The sequence below is a fragment of the Panthera uncia genome, chromosome D2 (genome assembly GCF_023721935.1).
Source record: "Panthera uncia isolate 11264 chromosome D2, Puncia_PCG_1.0, whole genome shotgun sequence".
Taxonomy (NCBI): domain Eukaryota; kingdom Metazoa; phylum Chordata; class Mammalia; order Carnivora; family Felidae; genus Panthera; species Panthera uncia.
This window is the reverse complement of record NC_064818.1, coordinates 13,018,910-13,041,478: the sequence shown is the minus strand read 5'-3', so window position 1 is coordinate 13,041,478 and position 22,569 is coordinate 13,018,910. Positions and strand designations below refer to the sequence as shown.

Here is a 22,569-nt window from a genome sequence, read left to right as displayed (position 1 = left end):
ACACTGTGAGATTATGACCTGAGCTGAAGTCAGATGCTCAACCGACTGAGCCACCCAGGTGCCCCAGTATAGGAGATGCATCTTTATACAACTTTAACTGGTGAAATATGCAAAAATGCTCAAGATGATCAAGTATGAAGTATTTACTGAACCATACTTACAAAAAACCAGATTCTAAGCACCATAGGGGATACTAAGCATAAAATACCCAGTCTCTGGATACAGTAAAATAGAGCTCTGATTTCTACAAATTACAGTTTAAAGATCATTAGGTTTCCCCGGTGCTATGACCACAAGAAGGGATTTTCAAAATAATCAGTAATAACTCACTGTCCCTCAATCCCCTTCTCCACCTAAGTGACATGCCACCTGCAACACTGATTCCGCCTGCCTCAGATCAGCATCCCTGGATTTCTCCCACCCCCCTCCCTCCTGGATGCAGATGCAGCTGGGTAAGTAAGGTCTGTGAGATGGGCAACAGCTATAGCACAAGCTTCAGCCCCAAGGCAATACAATGGTATTCTCTCCTCTTGTTGAACTTTACACTTTGTGGCCTAATTACCATATTTTATCAGAAAATATCCTTTAAACAGGATTTTTTGGAAAGATTGTTTCATTTCATTCTACTGCATGACACTAATTTAAGAATCACAAGTTCTCCTGGGAGAGTATTTTTCAAATTGAGAAACAGAAATAAAAGTAGAGATCTGCTTTGTAGACAATTTACCAAGGACTTCAATAGCGAGTTTAATTACCGGTTAAGAAATCAAAGCAATATTTCATATAATATTCTTTGGTTAGTTTATTACTACGTTGATGAATTAAAATAAAAACCCAGAACTCTACTTTTCACAAGTTCAAGAGAAAGGGGAAAAAAATTTAGTGGCTGTTATACAAGAGCCCTTCAAACCCTTCTTCTTTGGGACCGTTATTTGTATTAGATCAGTATTCCTACCTATCTAGATCCAATTGGTATCAACGTGTGCATACATATATACATTTGAAATTTACTCACTTTTAGTCTCATCCCAAGTAATTCTTGAAACATCCATCTGAAGTGTTAATTACATATTTCTATCATACGCTAATACATAGCCACTAAAATTCTAAATGTTTACCTTAAGTCTAAAATCATCTCATACCATCTCCTAATCACTGGTGACTAATCTGCTTACATCTTAAAACAAACGCTTCAAAGGTGCCATCACAATGCGAATAAACTAAAAATGTTCCCACGTTTCACACGCACCATCCATATAAAATTCTGCAACTTGATACGTGAGTTTACCACACTTTTATTACGAGTACTCAGTGGGAGGAAAATAACCTTCGGATTGTTACTTCTGTTTTTTCTGTTTCTTAGTCCGTCCATTCTTCTTCTGTCCTTTCTTTTTCTTCTTAAGGAGAACAGCTTTTTCTCCAATAAACAAACTTTTAGAATGTCCTACATTTTTTGAATCGAAATGAAGTCCCTGCTTAGGTTTACCGACGTTCTTCGAACTGGGATTTGAATTTGGCTTTAATTTTTCTTTATTGACAGAACGCATGACTCTGAGTTTCCTTCCCATCAGTTCAGAATTATTTAACTTCAGAGCAAGATGAACAGCATCTGTATTCTGGAATAAAAATCAATATATTAATTTCCACCAGAAAGCCCTCTGCAAAGACACTAGTACAACTGTGACTTTAGTGGATTAGGAGAGTTTTCAGGCTTGCACAGATAAACGCCCCTCCCACTCTGACATCCAAGAAGTGCAACCCCACGGGTTTCAGTGGCTGGGCCGGTAGTCTCGTTTTAATCATGCTCCTCACAGGTTTCTCCCCAGGAAGCACTCAGCTGCCTTGTCACATAATTAGGTAAGTCACAATCCAACAGGCTTCATCTTTCTCATTGTAAAATGGAGTTCCAACCAACTAGATCGGTCACACGCAATCTTTTAAACCAATCGGCCTCTCTTGTCACAGGCTCTTTCTGCAAAAGCTGCACTGTGTTAGCTGACTTGAGAGAAGGGAACTCCCTTTCAGTTTCTGAAATGTTGAACTAGATGCCTTGCAGAATTGTTTTTTGTTTTTGTTTTAATATTTATTGAGAGAAAGCATGAGAGCAAGCAGGGGAAGGGCAGAGAGAGAGAGAGAGAGAGAGAGAGAGAGAGAGAATCCCAAGCAGGCTCCATGCTGTCAGAGCAGAGTTGGGACATTTAACTGACTGAGCCCCCTAGGCGCTCCTGTAGGATCCCATTTAGATCCCAAATTCTATTACTCTTTTGTTCTAATATAGAACCACTAGATGCTAACAACCCTGAATATTCATGAGATGTTTGCTAAAGGACTTTAGGAACTTATCAAGTAATTACAGCAGCAGAGGGGCACCTGGATGGCTCAGTCGGTTAAGCAGCCAACTCGTGGTTTCAGCTCAGGACGTGATTTCACAGTTCGTGAGATAGAGCCTGGCATTAGGCTCTGTGCTGACAGCAGGAGCCTGCTTGGTATTCTTTCTCTCTCCCTCTCTGCCTCTCCCCTACTCGAGCCCTCTCTCAAAATAAATAAATAAATAAACCTTAAAAAAATAGTAGACAACAGAGAAACACTACAATGCATTAACGATGGCAACAAAAGCCTGTGACAACCTTTCTCAAAAGCCGTCTGGTAATAATACATATCAAGAGTATTAAACATGGTCATTTATCTTGACCTAGTCAGTAACAGGCCTGGGGATCTATCCAAAAAAAAAGCAATCACAAACTGCACACAAACATTTGAAGGAAAAAAAACACCCCAATTTCATCATTACAGGGAAAAATAGAGAACGCTGCAAATTTCCAACATTTGAGAAACATTAGGGAAAAGATAGTATAAATTATGTTACCTCACTCAAAGGAACATACTTATACAACAGAAAACACAAAGCAGTTTGCAAAATTTTATGTTCACAGATGGAAGTTCAACTTTAAAAAAGAAGGCACGGAAAAAACTGAAAGGAAATGTATTAACGGGTGCTTGCGGAAGGGAGAAAAACTTAAGTGCCATCAGGCATTATGAATATTCTCATAGTATGTATGTTCTAGTATTATTAGGCATGATACGCTGGTTAATATTTTGTAAACTAAATATAACTAATTTTGTACAAAGACCAAGATTTTCTTCTACCTGTGCCAACGGGTCAATTCTTTTCTCCATTTTATGGAAAGGGGAAATTCAGAGACTGAATACTTTTCATGTCCAATATCTGAAACATTATTTCATAACATCAGTGTGGAGAAAGAGGGAACCAGAAGGTCTTTTGATGAGGTGCGGTTACAGGAAGAGTACTCTAATATGGCAGATTATGAGTTTAGTTTCCTGAAGATGGAATTTGAAGGTGACGGTGACAGTTATGTCCGAGAGATGAAACAGCAGGGACAACCCCTCCAGCACATTTCAGTGGACAGTGACGATGCACGAGTCTCCCATACCTCAAAGAGTACGTAGCCGAAGCCTCTGCCGACTCCAGTGGCTGGGTCTCTCACAATCCTAACCGCCACGATACTCCCACAGTCCAAAAAGTGTTCCTCAATTGCAGATTCTTCCACTTCTAAAAACAAATTCAACCAGAGCACAAGTAAAAACAGAATGGCCTTTGAAAGCTGGAGCTGTTTAACGATACGGCAAGTTAATGTAATATAGTTAATACAGCAAGCCCCACGAAAATTAGTCAAGTTACACTCTACACTTTTCCAAGTTGGTCTTAAAGCAAAACATTAAGTTACTACTCAGTTATTTTCCTGTTATTTTAACGATAAATGGGTACTTTATTTAACACTTACTGTACGGGAGATTCCCCACAAATACTGATCTCTTGTCCCTCTGAAACACAAAGAAGGTTAATAAAAATCACTGGAGCTGAAAACGGAAGTGATCCGAAAATCCCCTTTCCCTCACACCATGTATCTGACAGGTCTCCACGGCTCTGATTTAACTACGCACCTGTCCCTTATTTGATTCTGTTTCTTCTATCTTCCCTCTTGAAAGTGAGTAAGCACCAGAGGCAACAGGGTTTCTTTTGGTCACAGCTAGCACTAACACATGGCAGTGCCCAGGACAGGCACGCTACATTGGCACGGCAAACTCGGCACCGGGCCAGACGGCAGTCTGTTGGGCATTGCGGCCACGTGGTCTCTGATGTAACTACCCTCCCAGCCTTAACAGAACATTTACAAGTAAATGGTGGTTGTACGCTAATAAAACTGAATTTACATAACACAGTCGGCTTAATTTAAATAACACAAGCACACTTGGCCCTCAGGGTAGGTCTACATCAGAGCCAGAGAGGTCTTCCAGGCCTTGGTCATTTCTCAGCCAGCGCACTCTGACCCCCAGGAAAATGCACTCTAGGTTTCGGTGGTGAGCTCTTACAAGCAGCCTTCACTCACTTTGAGAGACCTTTGTCAACTGCAAACTTACCTGTCACTCCTGCATTTAAACCTGTGGGACTGCTCCTGGACAAGATCCAGACGCCTCAACACGGCAGACCACAGTCTTCATGATTTGGCCTCTCCCGTTTCTCCAACAGCAAGTCCCTTACTGCTGTCCCTCTTCACACTCTACCTGCTATTAACTGCATCAAGCTCTTGCCATTCCCTAAGCAAATAAAGTTTTGGTCCCCGCCATATACACTGTTTAAAATTTCTTGAGCCCAGATAACACTGACTCATCTTTGAAGTCTCCAAGAGCACCTATTCTTCTCCTGCACCCTCCTTTGTCCCTTCTTGCTGGTACCTCCCCAAGTCAAGTGTCCCATTCCTGAGCTGACAGAGCATCCTGTGTATTTATCAGAACATAGTGCTGGGGCGCCTGGGTGGCTCACTCGGTTAATTATCCGACTGTGCTGACAGCTCAGCGCCTGGAGCCTGCTTTGGATTCTGCCCCTCCCCTGCTCACACTCATAAGCTCTCTCTCTCTCTCTCTCTCTCTCTCTCAAAAATAAATACCTTAAAAAAAAAAAAGTGCCACAATCAGCCCATCTGTTTGTCTTCACCTTTGTACTGTGGACCCCTGAACCCCTACAGAACCCGGACTATAGCTCAGCATTGAATACCTGACACAGAGTAGGGACTCAAAAACGGAGTTAACTTTCTCTATTTCGGTATGTGAAATAAGGTGTTGGCCCGGATGATCTCCAACATCCCTCCCAGGCTAACTATCTATGAATACTTGATCCGGGTGTGGGGGTACCCCGTTCTTGGAAGCTGTTGACTAAGGTCCTTGTGCCAGTCTGTGCCCCAACGTTGTGACCTCAAGGGCCAAAGTGTTTCCTTCTTGGCTTCCCTTGTGCTCACTGATGATTCCACTCCTCTCCTTAGCGAAAGCTCGGAAAAGAACGTTTCTCTCTAGGAGACTCTAGTTAAGTTCTTTAAACAACTCAAGTACCACTTACAGATGAAGTCTCGGATGCCAGATCAACTCTAACACGAAATCCATCTGCAAACTGGGCCCCATTTCTGCATTATAAACACGAAGGGGGAAAATGGCTGTTAAAAATGAGCGCCGAGTTAACTGTAATATTTGCTCTAAAGTCAAACCAAAGAATAAAAAAAACATACTCGTACATACTTAAATGTAATAATTCCATTCAAATCTCAGAGAGATAACATTACCTTTTCAATGCTTTTGTAGCAGCGCTCTCATCCTTAAACACAACATAAGCATTAATGTTTTTCTGATCAGGATGAATTTTACGTCTATACAAAAAAAAAAAAAAAAAAAAAAGAAAAAGTGTAAAATCTGTTACTCTCAAAGTCATTAAAAAGATATAATTTGTTTTCTACTCTCAATCAGCACATATGACAAGAATTCCCAGAAGTTTCATCTCTTTATCAATTTAGTAATAACGCAAAAAATAACATACAACTTACACAGATATTGGACAAAACATGTAACTTTTGCCTTCCTATTGATCATCACTATGAGGGAGCAAGCAAGTAGGCCCCCCGCAAGCAATGTCACAAAGCTAGAAACAAGAATCTTAACTGGAGCCCTGTACCTAACAACACATAAGCAGATACGAGAAGATAAAAACTATACAAATGTGTACAGCTTAGAGAAATATTAAAGATCAATAACCTTGCAGCCACTGCCCATCCCAGAGACACTCTCTGTGCCTACCACCCCTACTTTTCCAGAAACCATCTGCTTGCGTGTCTATGTAGTTTTATCACAATCAAGCGTCTATTCCTTGGTCATACTTTGGTGATGTCCACTTGGGGACTTGAAGTCTTTTGAGTCTAATTTAATCTGCAGGATTCTGCCTTTATCTCTCTCTTTACCTTACTGTTCGACCTACGGAATTTTCCAAAGCCTGGATGGTTTTGATTGCAAGCTCACAATACAGGTCAACGTGTTCCTCTGGCCTCCCTATTTCTTACAAATTGGCAGCTGGACCCAGAGGTTTGCTCAGACCCAGACTGCACATCTCTGTCGGGACTGGATGTAGTGCTGTGTTTGCTCAACGGGAAGCAGGTTATGACTGGTTTTCACTCTTTTTAACGATTACAGCTGCTGCTGCTCAATGCTTCCACCCACTAATTCGCAGGCTTGCAAAATGGTCATATAATTTAGATGTGACCGATCAGCAAAAAGGACCTAGTAATGACCACAGATTCTTCCCTGAAGACATGAACCTATTGTTTTTGAAGTAGCAAAAATGCTAATAAACAAATGAGTACCATCAAGAAAGGCACTAGGAAATGTCAGGGCATTTCTCATCACATTCTGTAATAATATACTACACTATCTGATAGTTTTCTATTGATAAAACTAACTACGATTTATTGAATGCCTAATATAATACTGGGCACTGTATTAGCCATTTTATGTATTCATTTAGTCTCCCATCTCCGACATGGGTGTTACTTTTCTGATTTTATGGATAGGGAAGCTGAGACTCAGAGAAGTGCCATGATCACAAGGCAAGGCGTGGCCAGCCCAGAACTTCAAACAGGCCTCAGTGACTCCAGAACCCCCATGCTTTCCCTGCAACACACAGCTCCTGACAACATCCTACTCAACTTGTCTTAGTGTTGAAATGTTTGCATCCTCACCAAATTCATGTTGAAATCCATGTAACGCCCAATGTGATGGTAATAGAAGGTGAGGCCTGTGGGCGTGGCTGAGGTCATGAGGGTGGAATCCTCCTGAACAAGACTAGTGTTCTTCAAGAGACCCCACAGAACTCCTAGCCCCTTCTTTATCTTACCGTTTGACTATAAACTGTGAGGACCCGTGAGAAGGCACTGGTTACGAATCAGTAAGCTGACCCTCACCAGAATGCAACTACGCTGGCAGTTCATTCTGACTTCCCAGCCTCTGAAAGTATGAGAAAGTAATTTCTATTGTTTATAAGCCATCTGGTCTGTGCCATTTTGTTGTAGCAGCCTGAACAGACTAAGACAAACCCCAAGAAAACCTAAATGGAAAAGGACTTTAACAACTCTTAACTGGGGGCACCTGGGTGGCTCAGTCAATTCAAGCATCCAACTCTTGATTTTTTTGCTCAGGTCATGACCCCAGGGTCATGAGATCAAGCCCTGAGCTGGGTTCTGCAAGGCGCATAGAGCCTGCTTGGGGTTCTCTCCCTCTCCCTCTGCCCCTCCCCGACTTGCACTTGGGCAGGCACAAGCTCTCTAAAAAAATTAAAAAATAAAAACTCTTGGGGCGCCTGGGTGGCCCAGTTGGTTGAACGTCCAACTTTGGCTCAGGTCATGATCTCACAGTTTGCGGGTTCAAGCCCCGCGTGGGGCTCTGTGCTGACAGCTCAGAGCCTGGAGCCTGTTTCAGATTCTGTGTCTCCCTCTCTCTCTCTGCCCCTCCCCTGTTCATGCTCTGTCTCAAGAATAAACATTAAATAAATAAATAAATAAATAAATAAATACAAACTCTTAACTGCACTCTACGAGAAAAGATCCCTTGGCACAGGGAATACAGAGGGCAAGCACACAGTTCTACCCCTTTCTATGTGGCAAGAACCTGTTTTGTATCAAGCTGGATGGGTGATTTAAAAAAACTAACGACATCTAGAGATCTAGGTATTAATGACATCTAGAGTTCCACCTGCACCCAGAAGGGAGAAAACCAGAAATAGCATCATCCCCACCCCTACACAAGAAGCCGAATAACCCACAACATTCTAACTTTTGTAGAAGCTACCAGAGCTAAAGTCCAAAGGAAACCGAGCTGAGGTCCAAAGGAAACTGGGGGGCTAAGCAAGGGCTGGGCCATCCGAGAAGACAGGAGGCAGCACTGGCTCAGAAGCTGGTGCCGGACAAGAGAGCCAGGCCGATTTCAGCTAGGATTTAATACACTGCCAGAGCCACGTGTGGGCTGGGCCCGAAATGGAATCTCTGGAGGCCAGCAACACAGATAGGCACACCCGCTTGCAGGCCCTGCTCCACCCACCTCTGCCAGTGTCCCCAGGAATGACTGAGGGCAGGTGGGAGCCCAGAGACATCCCTGGGGGGTGTGGGCTGGAGAAAAGAAGTATGGGAAGGACACAAAGCCCACCTGGATTCTTCTCCCAACGGAGAGGGCTGAGCTGCTGGGGCAGAGACAGCAAACCCCGTCATTCCCAGAGCACAGGGAATAGTCCTGGGGCCAGAGAAGGGAGGCCTCCTACCACAGGGCAAGGAGTGGGAAATGTTTTCCAGCCCAAGATCCACCAAAGACACAAGGCAGAGGTTGGCTGCCATGGGAGGGAGGACCAGCTGGTGCACTGATACACAGACAGACAGGGCCGGCCTGCATCAGAGGCTGAACCGGGACAACAGACAACCCCACCGCCCCCAACCAGACCACCAAGAACCAGCACTCGCAAAGATGGATCTTCAACAAAATTTAAAACTTGGGCTCTTTAAAAGACACCCTTAAAAACGTTAGCCACAGGGACACCTGGGTGGCTCAGTTGGTTAAGTGTCTGACTTCGTCTCAGGACATGATTTCACGGTTCGTGGGTTCAAGCCCCACGTTGGGCTCCGTGCTGACATGGGGGCCTGGAGCCTACTTCTGATTCTGTCTCCCTCTCTGCCCCTCCCCTGTTTGCATGCTGTCTTTCTCTCTCAAAAATAAATAAACATTAACAACAAAACAAGGTTAGCCACAGATAGGGGCAAAATATCCAAAACATATATATCAGAAAAAAGTCTTGCACCCACAATGAAAAACTGTATACAATAAGACAGACAAGCCACCAGAAAGTGGGTGAAATTTTTGAACCAACACTTCTCCAAAGAATAGATACAAGCAGCCAAAAAGCACACGAAAAGGCCCTCAATATCTTTAGTCATCAGACTAAATAGAAACTGAGACCATTACAACAAACCCTTAGAAGGGCTGAAATTAAATGACTGGCAATACCCAGTGCAGGCGAGGATGTGAAGGAAATGGGAGTTCTCCCACAGCGGGTGGAATGTAACACGGTGAGGCCACTTCAGAAATTTATTTGACGGCTTCTTACAAAACAGACATATACCTACCACAAGACCCAGCAGTCCCAGACCTCCAGATACTTTAGCAAGAAAAATAATGTGTACACCAATGTGTTCAGAACTTTTTTCGTGATAGCCCCAACCCTGAAGTAACCCAAACATTCATCAAGCTGACGAATGGCTGGATACATTCTGGTACAGCTACACCATGGAATACTACTGGGCAATAACAAAAGAACAAGCCACGGAGCATCCAACAGTGTGAGTGATCTCCAGTTTATAGTAAGTGCAAAAAAGGAAGACGCAGAGTATACATGTTGAATACAACTGCATCAAAAGGTATGTGGGGGGCTGGGGGGGAGGGGAGAAAGTATATATATATGTGTATCAATTTGTAAACGCGTAAAATGTCTCTAGGAGGTTATACTAAAAAGTAAAAACAGCAGCAGCCTGGGGCAGGAACTTGGCTGACTAGGGTAAAGGTCCAGGAGCGAAACTTTTCACTGCATACACTTTTACACTTTATTTTTAACCACTTGCTTCATTATTTATTCAAATAATTAAATTTAAGAAATTTTTTGATTGGGGGCAGGTGGTCAGGGCCAATGGCAACCACAGGGCACAGATTCTATTTTTCTGGCATCAAAATTCCTCAGTACTATTATACACTCCTATTGGCATCTTGGTTTCTGCTGAAACTTGGGCCCTGGCTTTTAGCCAGCTCCAGGAAGAAGTCCATATGACCTGAAGAAGAGCTGTGTCTTACCAAGTTTTCCATTCTTTACAGCATCTGAACAATAATACCCTGCATATGGAAGGACTTAACATGTGTGGCTACCCCACAAACGTTACTGGAGCCAGGAACACATAGTAACACATATTTATTAAGTGTTAATACAAATGCTGTGATGGGTATGGGATAAAACTGCCAAGAACCTGGTCTGCCAAAGAAGTCTAAATTAAGAATGAATGTACACATGAATGCACCAAGATGCTCAAAGGAGCTGCCGTAACTCAAAAATCCTGTTACTGGAGGATTCCCAGAAATTTCTGTGAAATTTTACGTGAGCAGAGCTGACACACAATGTTACCTTAGCTGAACATAGTGAATTAGGTTGTAATTAGTACAACATAGTGATTCAACTGAATTTTTTTTTAACTTTATTCAATTAGTACTGGCTGAGGCAACTCGTGACTTCTTTTGATTGAGATGTAATTGACATGTAACATTATATTAGCTTCTGTTGTACAATATAATGATTTGGTGCATATATGGACTGTGAAATGCTCACCCCAGTAGGTCTGGTTGACATCCATCACCACACAGGGTGACACGCTTTTTTCTTGTGATGAGAACTTTTAAGATCTACTCTCTTGGCAACTTTCAAATACCCAAGAGTGTTATTAACAATAGTCATCATGCTATACATGACATCCCCATGACTTACTTATTTTATACCTGGAAATTTGTACCTTTTGACCCCATTCAGCCATTTCACCCCCACCTCCTCCCCTGGCAACCACCCACCTGTTCTCTGTGTCTTCGAGTTGTTTTTCATTCTCTGGCTTATTTCACTTAGCATAATGCCTTCAAGGTCCACCCACGTTGTCAAAAATATAAAGATTTCTTTCCCTTTTTTAGGTCTGAACAATATTCCTGTGTGTGTGTTTATCCAATTATCTATTGATGGACACTTAACGCTGCTTCCGTGTTTTGGCTATTGTAAATAATGCCACAATGTTTTCAAAGTACACTATCTTATCTAATATAACCATACCTATATATCAATGTAATCTGTAGACCTATTAATATAGCTATATCTAATATATATACCTCTGCTTGTACAATCTATGAATTCATGTCCTAGTTAGAAAAAAAAACCCAAGATTAGAGATTAATAGGAGACTCTGCATAGAACTGAAGGTGAATGAGAAATACAGGTTGTATGTTTTAAATTTAGGGGCGCCTGGGTGGCTTGGTCGGTTAAGCATCCGACTTCGGCTCAGGTCATGATCTCACGGTCCGTGAGTTCGAGCCCCGCATCGGGCTCTGTGCTGACAGCTCAGAGCCTGGAGCCTGCTTCCGATTCTGTGTCTCCCTCTCTCTCTGACCCTCCCCCATTCATGCTGTCTCTCTCTGTCTCAAAAATAAATAAACGTTAAATTTATATGTCAATTATACTTCAATTTTAAAAATTAATGAGAAATGAAGGGAGAGTAAAGAAAACTTTTGTGTCTCATCCATGGCACTAGGTGGATAAGGAGGGTAGGGGAAAATCCCCTGAGAATATGAACTTGTGAGCCACACTACCAGCACAGTCCCCAAACCTTCAAACAGAGAGCTTAAAGTGGTCTTGAGCTGGTAGTACCCCCAGGTAACCTGACAGAAGCAAACATGAATTCTCTGGAAAAACCTGACCAGCTAACCGCAACTATGGGGCACCCCTGATTTTCAGATGCATCCTGACTTCAAAATGTTAAGATATGGGAAAATGTGTGCCTTAGAACTGATAAAATATAGTATTTATGATTTATACTACAATATTTGGGCATAAAATTTCCTTATTCTCTTCCAAACATAATGCTTGATTAAATGTCCTTGAAAATTCTCATGGCACATTTTCCAGCAACTTATTTATAATATTTAATGTGATTCTACAATTTATGTTAAAGCTTAAAGACAAACATCTGATAAATTTACCCGCTATTGCAGTCATAAGAAAATAGTCAAGTAGTATGATGTATTATCGAAAAATAAAAATCCACGAAAACATGGTCTTAAGTTTTAACCAAAATGGAAGAGAGTTTAAGACTACTCCCTTTCTCTCATTATAAACTTACTTTATTGCTGCCAACTTTTTGGACAGAGTTCCCTCTGCTGGAATCTTTTAAGAGAGAAAAAAAAAGGGGGGGGGACAGGTATTAGAGAAAATTCATTATCCAAAATATTACTTCAAATTAATTATATTTTAATTAATCGAATTCTAAATGTCTTATTCTGATGTGATGTAATTAAAACATCCTAGGGAATCAGAAACAACCGTCCTAATGTTATATGAATGGGATCTGGTGGCTTAGGCCAAAATTTTACAGACAATGACTTTTTTAATCTAAATGGAAGTAAACATACTGTGCTCTCAACTTGGGTCAGATGACTCAAAAGGGTCTCTGGACATAAGGGGATATGGAGGTTAAAGACGCGTAAGAAAAACGTAAGGAAAATTGTTTTATAAAATAAGCTTGGAAAAAAGCAACACTTCTATATCAATATTTTATTGTACGTGCTATATGATTTTACTTTTTTGTATATTCTGTATGATTTTAAGTATGTCTAAATAAATTGGGAAATAATGTAAAGACATTATTTCATCCCTATGTCTAAGGGTCAGTATATGTCGGCTGGCAAAAAAAAAAAAAAAAAAAAAAAAAATCATTGTATCTTTAATTGGGCAAATAAGGGAAACCCCTTTACATTCAAATTCACTTTCTTTTCAGCCCTATACAGTATTACTTTTGTACTACTTAAGAATGAGGGGTTAGGGAGGGAAAACTTTATGGAGGAGATGGAAATTCAGGTCAACAACTCTGACCGTCTGCAAGGCGCCAGTCCTGAGATAACTGGCAGAGGCACTGAAATGCCTCAGCCAGGTACTGACAAGACAAAGGTGAAAAGATATAGACCCTGCAAGTTCACAGAGCAGCACCATCTATGAATGTCAGTTTAATTTAGGGCAGTTACTACGAATGTCCCCTGGAAATCTTAGTCATCTGATATAAATTCTCAGTTTGCCTTACTCACAAACTCTGAAAATACAGACAGCGTAACCGTGCAAGACATGAGAAATGCCCAAGTGAACAATCAACAGGTGAACGATGGTCATCAAAACACATTTACTAGGTGTCTTCTAGGAGCCCTCAAGCATCTGTATCTTGTTACTGAAGATACAAATGAGTAGGTAAGACCCAAAGCAGTAAGGTACAGAAATAGAGGGGAAAAAAAAAAACTTGATGGTATAAAGTATCAAAAAGAAAAACTTGAGTAATTAACATTTTAATCGCCTACCAAAACACAGACTGTATCTCACTAGGCAAAATGAGACTTTGAGGAGGAGTCGCAACAAAACCAATGAACTGAGCAAAAAGAAGAGTGAGAAAGCGCTAGCGTCTGATCAGCAACGACGGCAGCTCCCAGGCTGCAGGAGAGTCACACGTGGCCTCAGGGCCACCCTGTGTTGACTGTCAGACTAAGAACCAGGACAGAATTCACTCACAGCAAGGCAAATGTAAGGGCTTTAGGCAATTCCATATAAGCTTCATGTGCACAATGTGCAGGTACTGGTGACCCACGAATGAGCAAGGCAAACCGGCTGTCTGCTATCAGCTTTCAGTCTGGTGGGGCAGACGAATAATGGAACGACTACAGAACAGTGTCATAAGCACCATAATGAAGCATGGGGTGCCGGAGAATGCATGACAGAGTCATCAAACAGACCGGTAATCCAGGGACAGAGCAAGATCCCCAAAAGTAATACCAGGCCAAAGTGCGTGTGTGTGTGCGCGCGCATGCGCGCACGCATAAGTGATGCGGTACCTATATGTGTAATGATCATGAGTTCCAGGAAGAAGTACTTTAAAATTTTTAACACTTATTCATTTTTTGAGAGAGACACAGAGCGCGAGTTGGGGAGGGGCAGAGAGAGAAGGAGACACAGAACCCGAAGCAAGCTCCAGGCTCTGAACTGACGGCACAGAGCCCAACGCGGGGCTCGAACTCACCGAGTGTGAGACCATGACCTGAGCTGAAGTCAGACGCTTAACCGACTGAGCCACCCAGGCGCCCCTGGGAAGAAGTACTTTAGGGAAATTAAGTTGACAGTGGTAGGTACTGTCTGCAGTACACCAACCTCCTGGACTGAATGCCTTGGAGCTCAGAAATGCTATTCCACACATATTAATGTTCCGCAAACAAAAGTCACACATCCACCCTCCTACAATGATATCATTTTACTGTGTGAACGCATTAATTTAACAGAGTCCAGGAGTCAGAAGTAGATCTTAAGAGCACTTCTTCTCTGGGGCTAGATTTGAACCTGTTGATTCAAAAGGCTGTGCTTCTCCATCTCACTAATACCAACATGTTAATAAGTCTGACTTAAACGAATACGTTTCGAGATTTGCAATTTCAAGACAGGGAGAAAACATACCAGAGAACGAAATCGTACAGATTCTATCTGTCCATACTCTTTAAAAAATGACTTCAGCTTCTAAAATAAAAAAAACATATATACTTTAGTCTACTTTCAGAACATCAAGTAAGTGCTACAAAAAAGAATTAAGTAAAACCATCTGATCATCTTTTACTGCCAGGTTTTCTTTTAAGAACATTTCAGGAACAAGGGACTACTCGGTTGGAAGACAAAAAATAGTTTCCACACACACATATATACACATAAAACGCATCTCAAGTTTTTGTTAGTATCCATAAGGTACGCATTTTTGTCTTTGAATCTTTTATAATCTTTGCCACATGTAAACTGTAAAAGTAAAGGGCATATTTTGGGTTTAGTAAATCCCACATAATGGAAGAACCTCAGGATGTATTCATTCATTTATATAACAAATATTTATTGAGCTCCTTACTCTACGCTAGGCATGATTTCAGGTTTACGTTCTAGTGACATGTAACAGAAAAGAGGGCTGGAAGGAATAAAAAAAACAAAACAAAACCAGGAGGCCACTGCAATACTGTTTGCAGATTTGCAAAAGGATGAATAAGGGCAGTGACTATGGGAACGGAGAGGAGAAGGTGTATACCAGAATCAATCTACAGAATGATTCATGTAATCATTTACAATGAAGCTATATGTTAATGACTTATTAATTATGTACTTATTCAATAAAGGAAGAGTAAACAAAGTTATGAGTTATTAAGTTCTCTGAATCCTTACAACATGTAGATTATACACACTTACCTTCTTATTACACGTGACAGGCAAATTCCCAACAAACACCGTTCTCTCATTCTTTAATCTTTCTTCTTCTTGGTTGATTTCAATTTTCTTTCTCTGATTTACAACTGTGTGATCTACATCATCAAGTACTTTTTTATCTGCTGCTTTAATACCAGATTGAGAAGCACTCCTTTTCTGTCCTTGTTTTTGGTGAATTTCTTCTTCTAAATCAGCACTTGCTAGGGCGTTTTCCCTTTACAAGGCCATGAAAAAAAAAAAAAGGTAAAAAGAAAAGAATAAGAGTCCTAGAAGTCCGATGTAGTATCTGACAAAGCACAAGGATTTGAAATATTTCTCACCTACTTCTAGCTTTCCTAAATATAAACTTATGATTCACAAATATATCTAAATTTAAGAAACAGCATTATCAAAAAGTGACCAGTATCTCTAGAATACTCAAGATTAGAAAAAATTGGGGCACCCGGGTGGCTCAGGTGGTTAAGCGTCTGACTCTTGGTTTCAGTTCAAGTCATGATCTCATGGTTCCTGAGTTCAAGCCCCACCCAGGCTCCACACTGGCAGTGCGGACCCCGCTTTGGATTCTCTCTCTCTGTCCCTCCCCCGCTCACGCTCTCTCTCCAAATATAAATATTTTTTTTTTAAAAAGAATGATGTATTTAAAAAAAGATTAGAAAAAACTAAGCTCAATTTTTGAAGATATGTTAAAACTGTCAGATTATTGCAGAGCAACAAAAGTTGCTCATTTAAACAAAAGTTGTAAAGCTCTTGGAGGTCTAGTTTATGCTCTATGAATACCCAGTTTCATTCTCTGCTCTAGAACTCCGGGGGATCTGCAGCACTTGTAGGGGGTCTATAAAGGTTAAAATGGCTGCAAAATACTTTGTAAAAGCAATGTGGCCAACAGGGAAAACCAGATTTCCTACTTTTAACTGTAATATTTAAAGGACTGCTTGTCAAAAGTACATTCTGAAATGGCAAATACAACAAAAACCTTGGTGCACATGGGTAAGCGAGATCTGAGCATCAAGTCTAATAGAGAACCGACAGGGACCATATGTATGCATATATATATATATATATATATATATATATATATATACACACACACACACACACACACAGACATATGTACATACATATGTACATATATACACATATATATATATACATATTTTACGTTTATCTACTTATTTTTTTAGTAACCTCTACACCCAAAGTGGGGCTCACACTCACAACCCCAAGATCAAGAGTCGCATGCTTTTCCGACTGAGCCAGTAGGCGCCCCGGGACTGGGATCTTAAGGAGGCAACGGTAATACAAGTCGAGTCGTGGGTAGTAAATGATTCATTCACTCAGTAAATATTTACTGGGTTCCTATTCTGTTCTAGCGTCTGGGGATAGAAAGATAAAGAGACTATTAAAAACCTTGCAATACTCCAGCCTCTGAAGAGATAAGCAAAGTTCACAATACAATGGTAACATGGTGTAGAAAAATAAAACACACATGAGAGGCTTCTCAGGGGAGGGGAAAGGCCGTGTCTGGCACATTGTCCTCAGTAAATTTTGACGTTCTTCTTCCACTAGACCGTAAGTTCCACTAAGGAGAGGGTTCATGTCTAGTTTTTTGTCCACTATGGCATATAAAGTACCAAGCAGGAGTGAAAGGAACCGAGACGGTATGGCAGGAACCAGGTCAAGGACCATGGCTGTTATGTGCAAGTGCTTAGATTGTATCCCACAGAGCTTAAAGAGCCATTGAAAATTTTGGGGCACCTTACAAAGATCATTTGGGCAGCAGAGCAGAAGATGCTTAGGGAAGGGGCAAGGCTGGAAAAGGGAGACCGGTACGGAGAGAGTTATAACTGCATGTATCTGAGAAGACAACAGACCAACTTGAGCAAGGGAGGGGTGGAAAGGGAACAACAGATTCAAGAGATATTAAAAGACAGCACCATCAGGACCCGGCAGCTGAGTAGAACGCAGGGAAAAGAGAGGGTATAAGACGACTCCTGAGTCACTGGCTCAGGCAACTGGATGGAAGATTGGTGGTACCATTCCTGCGGACAAACAGGTCTCAGGAGCCTACGCAGCTCAGTCTGAAGCATTCTGAACTTGAGGTGGAGTTGACTCTCAAACAACACGGGTCTGAACTCCACTTAAACGTGGATTTTTTTTTATTTATTTTTTTGATAAATGTGGTACAGTATTTTCTCTTCCTTATGTATTTTTTTTGAAATTTTTAATGTTTATTTATTTTTGAGACAGAGACAGAGCACAAACGGGGGAGGGGCAGAGAGAGAGAGAGAGAGAGAGAGAGAGAGAGAGAGAGAGAGAAGGAGAGAGACAGACAGACACACAGAATCTGAAGCAAGCTCCAGGCTCCGAGCTGTCAGCACAGAGCTCGACGTGGGGCTGGAACTCACAGACCGTGAGATCATGACCTGAGCTGAAGTCGGATGCCCAACCGAGCCACCCAGGCATCTCTTCCTTATGATTTTTAATAACATTTTTTTCTCTAGCTCACTTTATTGTAAGAATACAGTACATGACATATATAACATACAAAATACGTGTTTACCTACTATTTATGGTAAGGCTTCTGGTCAACCGTAGGCTATTAGTAGTTAAGTTGTGGGGGAGTCAAAAGTTATATGTGGATTTTTGACTGTGTGGGGGTCAGTGCTCCTAACCTTTCCATTGTTCAAAGGTCAACTGTATCTAGAATATACAGGTGCAGATGCCAGCAGGCAAACAGATACACAGATTAGGAGATCAGGAGAGAAATCAGAATGGTGCAGCCATGGGCATAAAGGAGACTGCTCAGAATGAAGGGTAGAAAAAAAGTCCTGAGAAGACGACCACAGAATCCTGGGGGAAATCAACATTTACAGAGTAGGCAGGAGAAGAGGTACCCACAAGAACACAGAGAAGGAACAAACAAGAGGGGAATCAGAAGAGACTGCGATAAAAGAATCTAATAGCTTCAGGAAGAAAAGCCACCATGTGGAATGGAACAGGGAAGAGGCAAGTGTGGGGCGCCTGGGTGACTCAGTCGGTTAAGCGTCCGACTTCTGCTCAGGTCACGATCTCGCGGTTCATGAGTTCAAGCCCCGCATCGGGCTCTGTGCTGACAGCTCGGAGCCTGGAGCCTGCTTGGGATTCTGTCCCAGAATCCCCCTCTCTCTGCCCCTCCCCTGCTTGTGCTCTCTGTCTCTCAAAAAATGAATAAATGTTAAGAAAAAAAAATTAAAAAAAAAATATGGCAAGTGGGTCAGGATATCTTCACTGCACGCTGCTTCGGAAGTTTGGTGAGATCACATAAAAACACAACAAGTGAACAGTCGATTCAACACGTCAGAACAACAAGTTCCTGGAAGAGAAAACAGATCAGGAAAAGGAAGAACACATGTATAAAGTTTCTCTGAAAGCTTGACTATGAAGGGAAGGACTGAGGGCATCGTAGCAAAGATAGGGTTTGGTTTTGTTAGATTTCTCTTTTTAGGATGAGACACTTGAGCACATTTGTACAGGAGATAGATGAAAGCCACAGGAAGGAGAAGAAAATGGATATAGCTGAGGGAATAATCCGGAGGGAGACAAAAGAGGTATGTGGTATCCAAAGCACAGGTGACCGAATTAACCTTGGACAAGGAGCGAGACACCTTTCTCTGAGAGAAAGTAAAAAAAAAATTAAGGGGCTTGAAGAGAGTGGCTTCACAGACCAAGGAAAGTTACCAGGGAGCCTGTGATGTGACCGCTATTCGGATCTTGATCAAATAAACTGTAATGAAAACATTTTTTTTTTTTAACGTTTCCTTATTTTTGAGACAGAGACAGAGCATGAACGGGGGAGGGTCAGAGAGAGAGGGAGACACAGAATCTGAAACAGGCTCCAGGCTCTGAGCTGTCAGCACAGAGCCCGACGAGGGGCTTGAACTCACGGAATGTGAGATCATGACCTGAGCGGAAGTTGGACGCTTAATCAACTGAGCCACCCAGGTGCCCCTGGAAAGTTTTTTTTTTTTTTTTTTTTTTAATTTTTTTTAACGTTTATTTATTTTTGAGACAGAGAAAGACAGAGCATGAACGGGGGAGGGGCAGAGAGAGAGAGGGAGACACAGAATCTGAAACAGGCTCCAGGCTCCAAGCCATCAGCACAGAGCCTGACGCGGGGCTTGAACTCACAGACTGTGAGATCATGACCTGAACCGAAGTCGGCCGCTTAACCAACTGAACCATCCAGGTGCCCCTGAAAACATGTTTTTTTTTTTTTTTTTTTTTTTTAATGTTTGTTTATTTTTGAGACAGAGAGAGAGACAGAGCATGAACGGGGGAGGGGCAGAGAGAGAGAGAGGGAGACACAGAATCCAAAGCAGGCTCCAGGCTCTGAGCTGTCAGCACAGAGCCCGATGCGGGGCTCGAACTCGCAGACTATGAGATGACCTGAGCCGAAGTCGGACACTTCACCAACTGAGCCACCCAGGTGCCCCTGGAAAATGTTTATTTTTTTTTTTAATTTTTTTTAATGTTTATTTATTTTTGAGACAGAGACAGAGCATGAACAGGGGAGGGGCAGAGAGAGAGGGAGACACAGAATCTGAAACAGGCTCCAGGCTCTGAGCCATCAGCACAGAGCCTGACGCGGGGCTTGAACTCAGGAACCTCGAGATCATGACCTGAGCCGAAGTCGGTCGCTCAACCGACTGAGCCACCCAGGCACCCCATGAAAACATTTTTTAAGCTAACGGGGGAAATCTGATCTCTGAGTTTGGGAAAACAAAACTCACCTTTTTCATGCTGGGATATTTACACATTTAGATTCCAGACCTTAAATCTGCTTCCACTTAATGAGGGAGATATGAAGGGTAAAGATGGAACAAGACTGGCCAAGGATTAGTAATTGCTGGTGCTGGGCATATGAGGTTCTCCTCCTTTTCAACTTTTGAATATGTATGACATTTTACACAATAAAATTTTTTTTCTGTAAAACCTAGAACTACGAGATGAGCAAAACACTAAGATGAAGAGTGCAGGTATAAAAATCTCAAATTCTTTACCATCTAATTTCTTTAACATCAGCTTAAGACGATTCTACCGACCTGTTTGCCAACTTTTTGTCTGCAGCAGAAAGTTTCTTCTTCACTTTCATTTTTTGTGAAGGTTCTTGCAAAAGTGGTCCTTGAATTTGGGATGTACCTTCTTCCTCCTCATCCCGTTTCCTTTTTTTGGTGGTTTCCTTTTAAAAGTTGGAAGTTATGTTTGAGACCTCATCTTTTTAAATAATTTAGTAGTCTTCCTAAATTAGCAAGTGTTCTCTCTCACTGGATTCCGGTAATGAAAGCTTACTTAAAATTAACCCTATCTGCCCCGCTTTAGAAATCATGCCCTGAGAGGCAGACTGTTCTAAAAGCCGTTCTGACGGGACGTTCGGAATAGAATTCAGTGACTTACTTTAGGCACAGGCACATACACGGGTTGGAGCTGAGGCTCAGAAGAGCTGAAGAGGGACGCCAACCGAGCTGTACTATTTCTGGAGGGGCGCCTGCTCTGGAGCAAGCTGCTGGCGACTTGTCCAACCACATAGTCTCCGGCCAGACTCCCGCGAACGCCGTCCTCCGGGTTGTCTCTATAGACACCGACGCCAGAAACTCAGCCACGCCAGGCCCCACCGTTTCGCCCTCCAGAGCTCCCGAACGCACACCCCTGCCCAGGCGGACGTGCCACCCGCCACTCACCTCTCCTGGGCACCTTTCTTTTTCTTCCTCTTGTTCTTTCCTTCGACCGGCGTCCCCATCCTGAGGCTTTCTAGACAGCGGCGGCGCACGAGCCCGGCACTTCCGGGTCCCGGCTACTTCCGCTCCAGGAACCACGCCCCTTCCGGCCTGGGCTGAGCGGGAGCCAGCGGGGCGCAGGGCTTCCGGTGCCGGGTTGGACCTCTTCAGGCTGGAAAGAAACCTTTCTTGGGAGTGCAGGAAGTCTTCGAGAGTAGTTGAGGCCTGAAGTATAAATAAGAATCAGCCAGGCTGGGTGTGGGGTGCCACTCCAAGCGGAGAGAAACACGGTCGAAAACCCCTGAATCACTGAAGAGGAGGGAGGGAGGTTTATCAACAAATGAGGTTACAGGGATGTAGGCTACACAGTAATTGGTGAATCGGTGCGAAGCGTACATGGGCATTTTCTGCACTGCTGTGGCAACTTTTCTGGTATTTCACACTATTTCAAAATAACGTTTAAAGTAAGCTCCAGCTCTAACCTGCTCTGCCTAGCTATTCTACCAGATTCTGGGCACTGAAAACTCCTGTTTTCTCAGCCTAACTTCCCAGACTCCTCTCCCTCCAAACCCGCACATTCTAGCCTTTTTTATTCCTTGTTATTCCTTTACCGGAAAGGAATCCCAGCTCAGATATCCCCTAGAAAAATCTCCCAGTTACTTACAATAGATTTTTTTCCAAGCCTTCATCTAACTAGTGTTCTAGTTAGATCTAACTAACTAGATCGCACTAGTGTTAACGTATTTACCCTTTTTCTTAATTTACCTTATTTATGTATTTCTACTTGCCGTACCTAGTGAATGTTCGATAAATTGATTTTTAAGTAATAAAAGTATCAAATTGTTATTAAGTAATTGAATTCAGAACTTTGGTGGTAAAATCGGATTTAATTTTGACTCGAGAATAGGCGTGCTTTCTGAAAGCTGCTTAAAAGAAGTAACTGAGAATATATGAGACCCTTTTATAGACTGTATCAGAAAACTTGATGGAAAACACCCAATATTCAACTGTTTGGCTCTGGTCTCGATTTCCGAGTCTCTTATTTAGGCTTCCCGTAATTGTGACCTTGTATTTCACAAAAGATGAGACAAATCCAACTGTCTGCATTTGCAATTCAAGCACCTCGCTCCATCTATCCTATGTAGTCCAATGAAGAAATTCTACTCAATTTCTCTTTCAGAAGGTCTATCCCATTCTCATCCCCACTCTCTCTAGCATTATTCCAAGAATCATTTCCTATCCGTAGCACTTGCAACCTCATCACATCTGGCCTTTCCTGACTCTTCCTCTCCACTCTTACCTACACATTCCATTTCTAGATGAAACTCCCTCAAATGTTACTTTAAGGATTGCAGCTCCTGTGTGTCACCA

General features: G+C 42.2%; 1 protein-coding gene across 2 annotated transcripts; it reads right to left on the bottom strand.

Moving 5' to 3' along the window:
* Positions 1–1,275: 1,275 nt before the first annotated feature.
* On the bottom strand, positions 1,276–21,303 carry RBM34 (RNA binding motif protein 34). Of its 2 annotated transcripts, XM_049644975.1 has the most exons (11): positions 21,163–21,303; positions 20,879–21,053; positions 20,527–20,663; positions 15,428–15,659; positions 14,660–14,719; positions 12,297–12,340; positions 5,634–5,717; positions 5,414–5,477; positions 3,804–3,843; positions 3,453–3,571; positions 1,276–1,616 (listed from the first exon to the last, which is right to left on the bottom strand). In XM_049644975.1, exons 1-11 carry the CDS (start codon positions 21,219–21,221, stop codon positions 1,338–1,340), a joined length of 1,293 nt encoding a protein of 430 aa, XP_049500932.1. In that variant the 5' UTR covers positions 21,222–21,303; the 3' UTR covers positions 1,276–1,337. The 2 variants fall into 2 exon arrangements, with proteins under 2 accessions (XP_049500932.1, XP_049500934.1); XM_049644977.1 differs by lacking the exon at positions 14,660–14,719.
* Between the last annotated feature and the right edge of the window lie 1,266 nt (positions 21,304–22,569).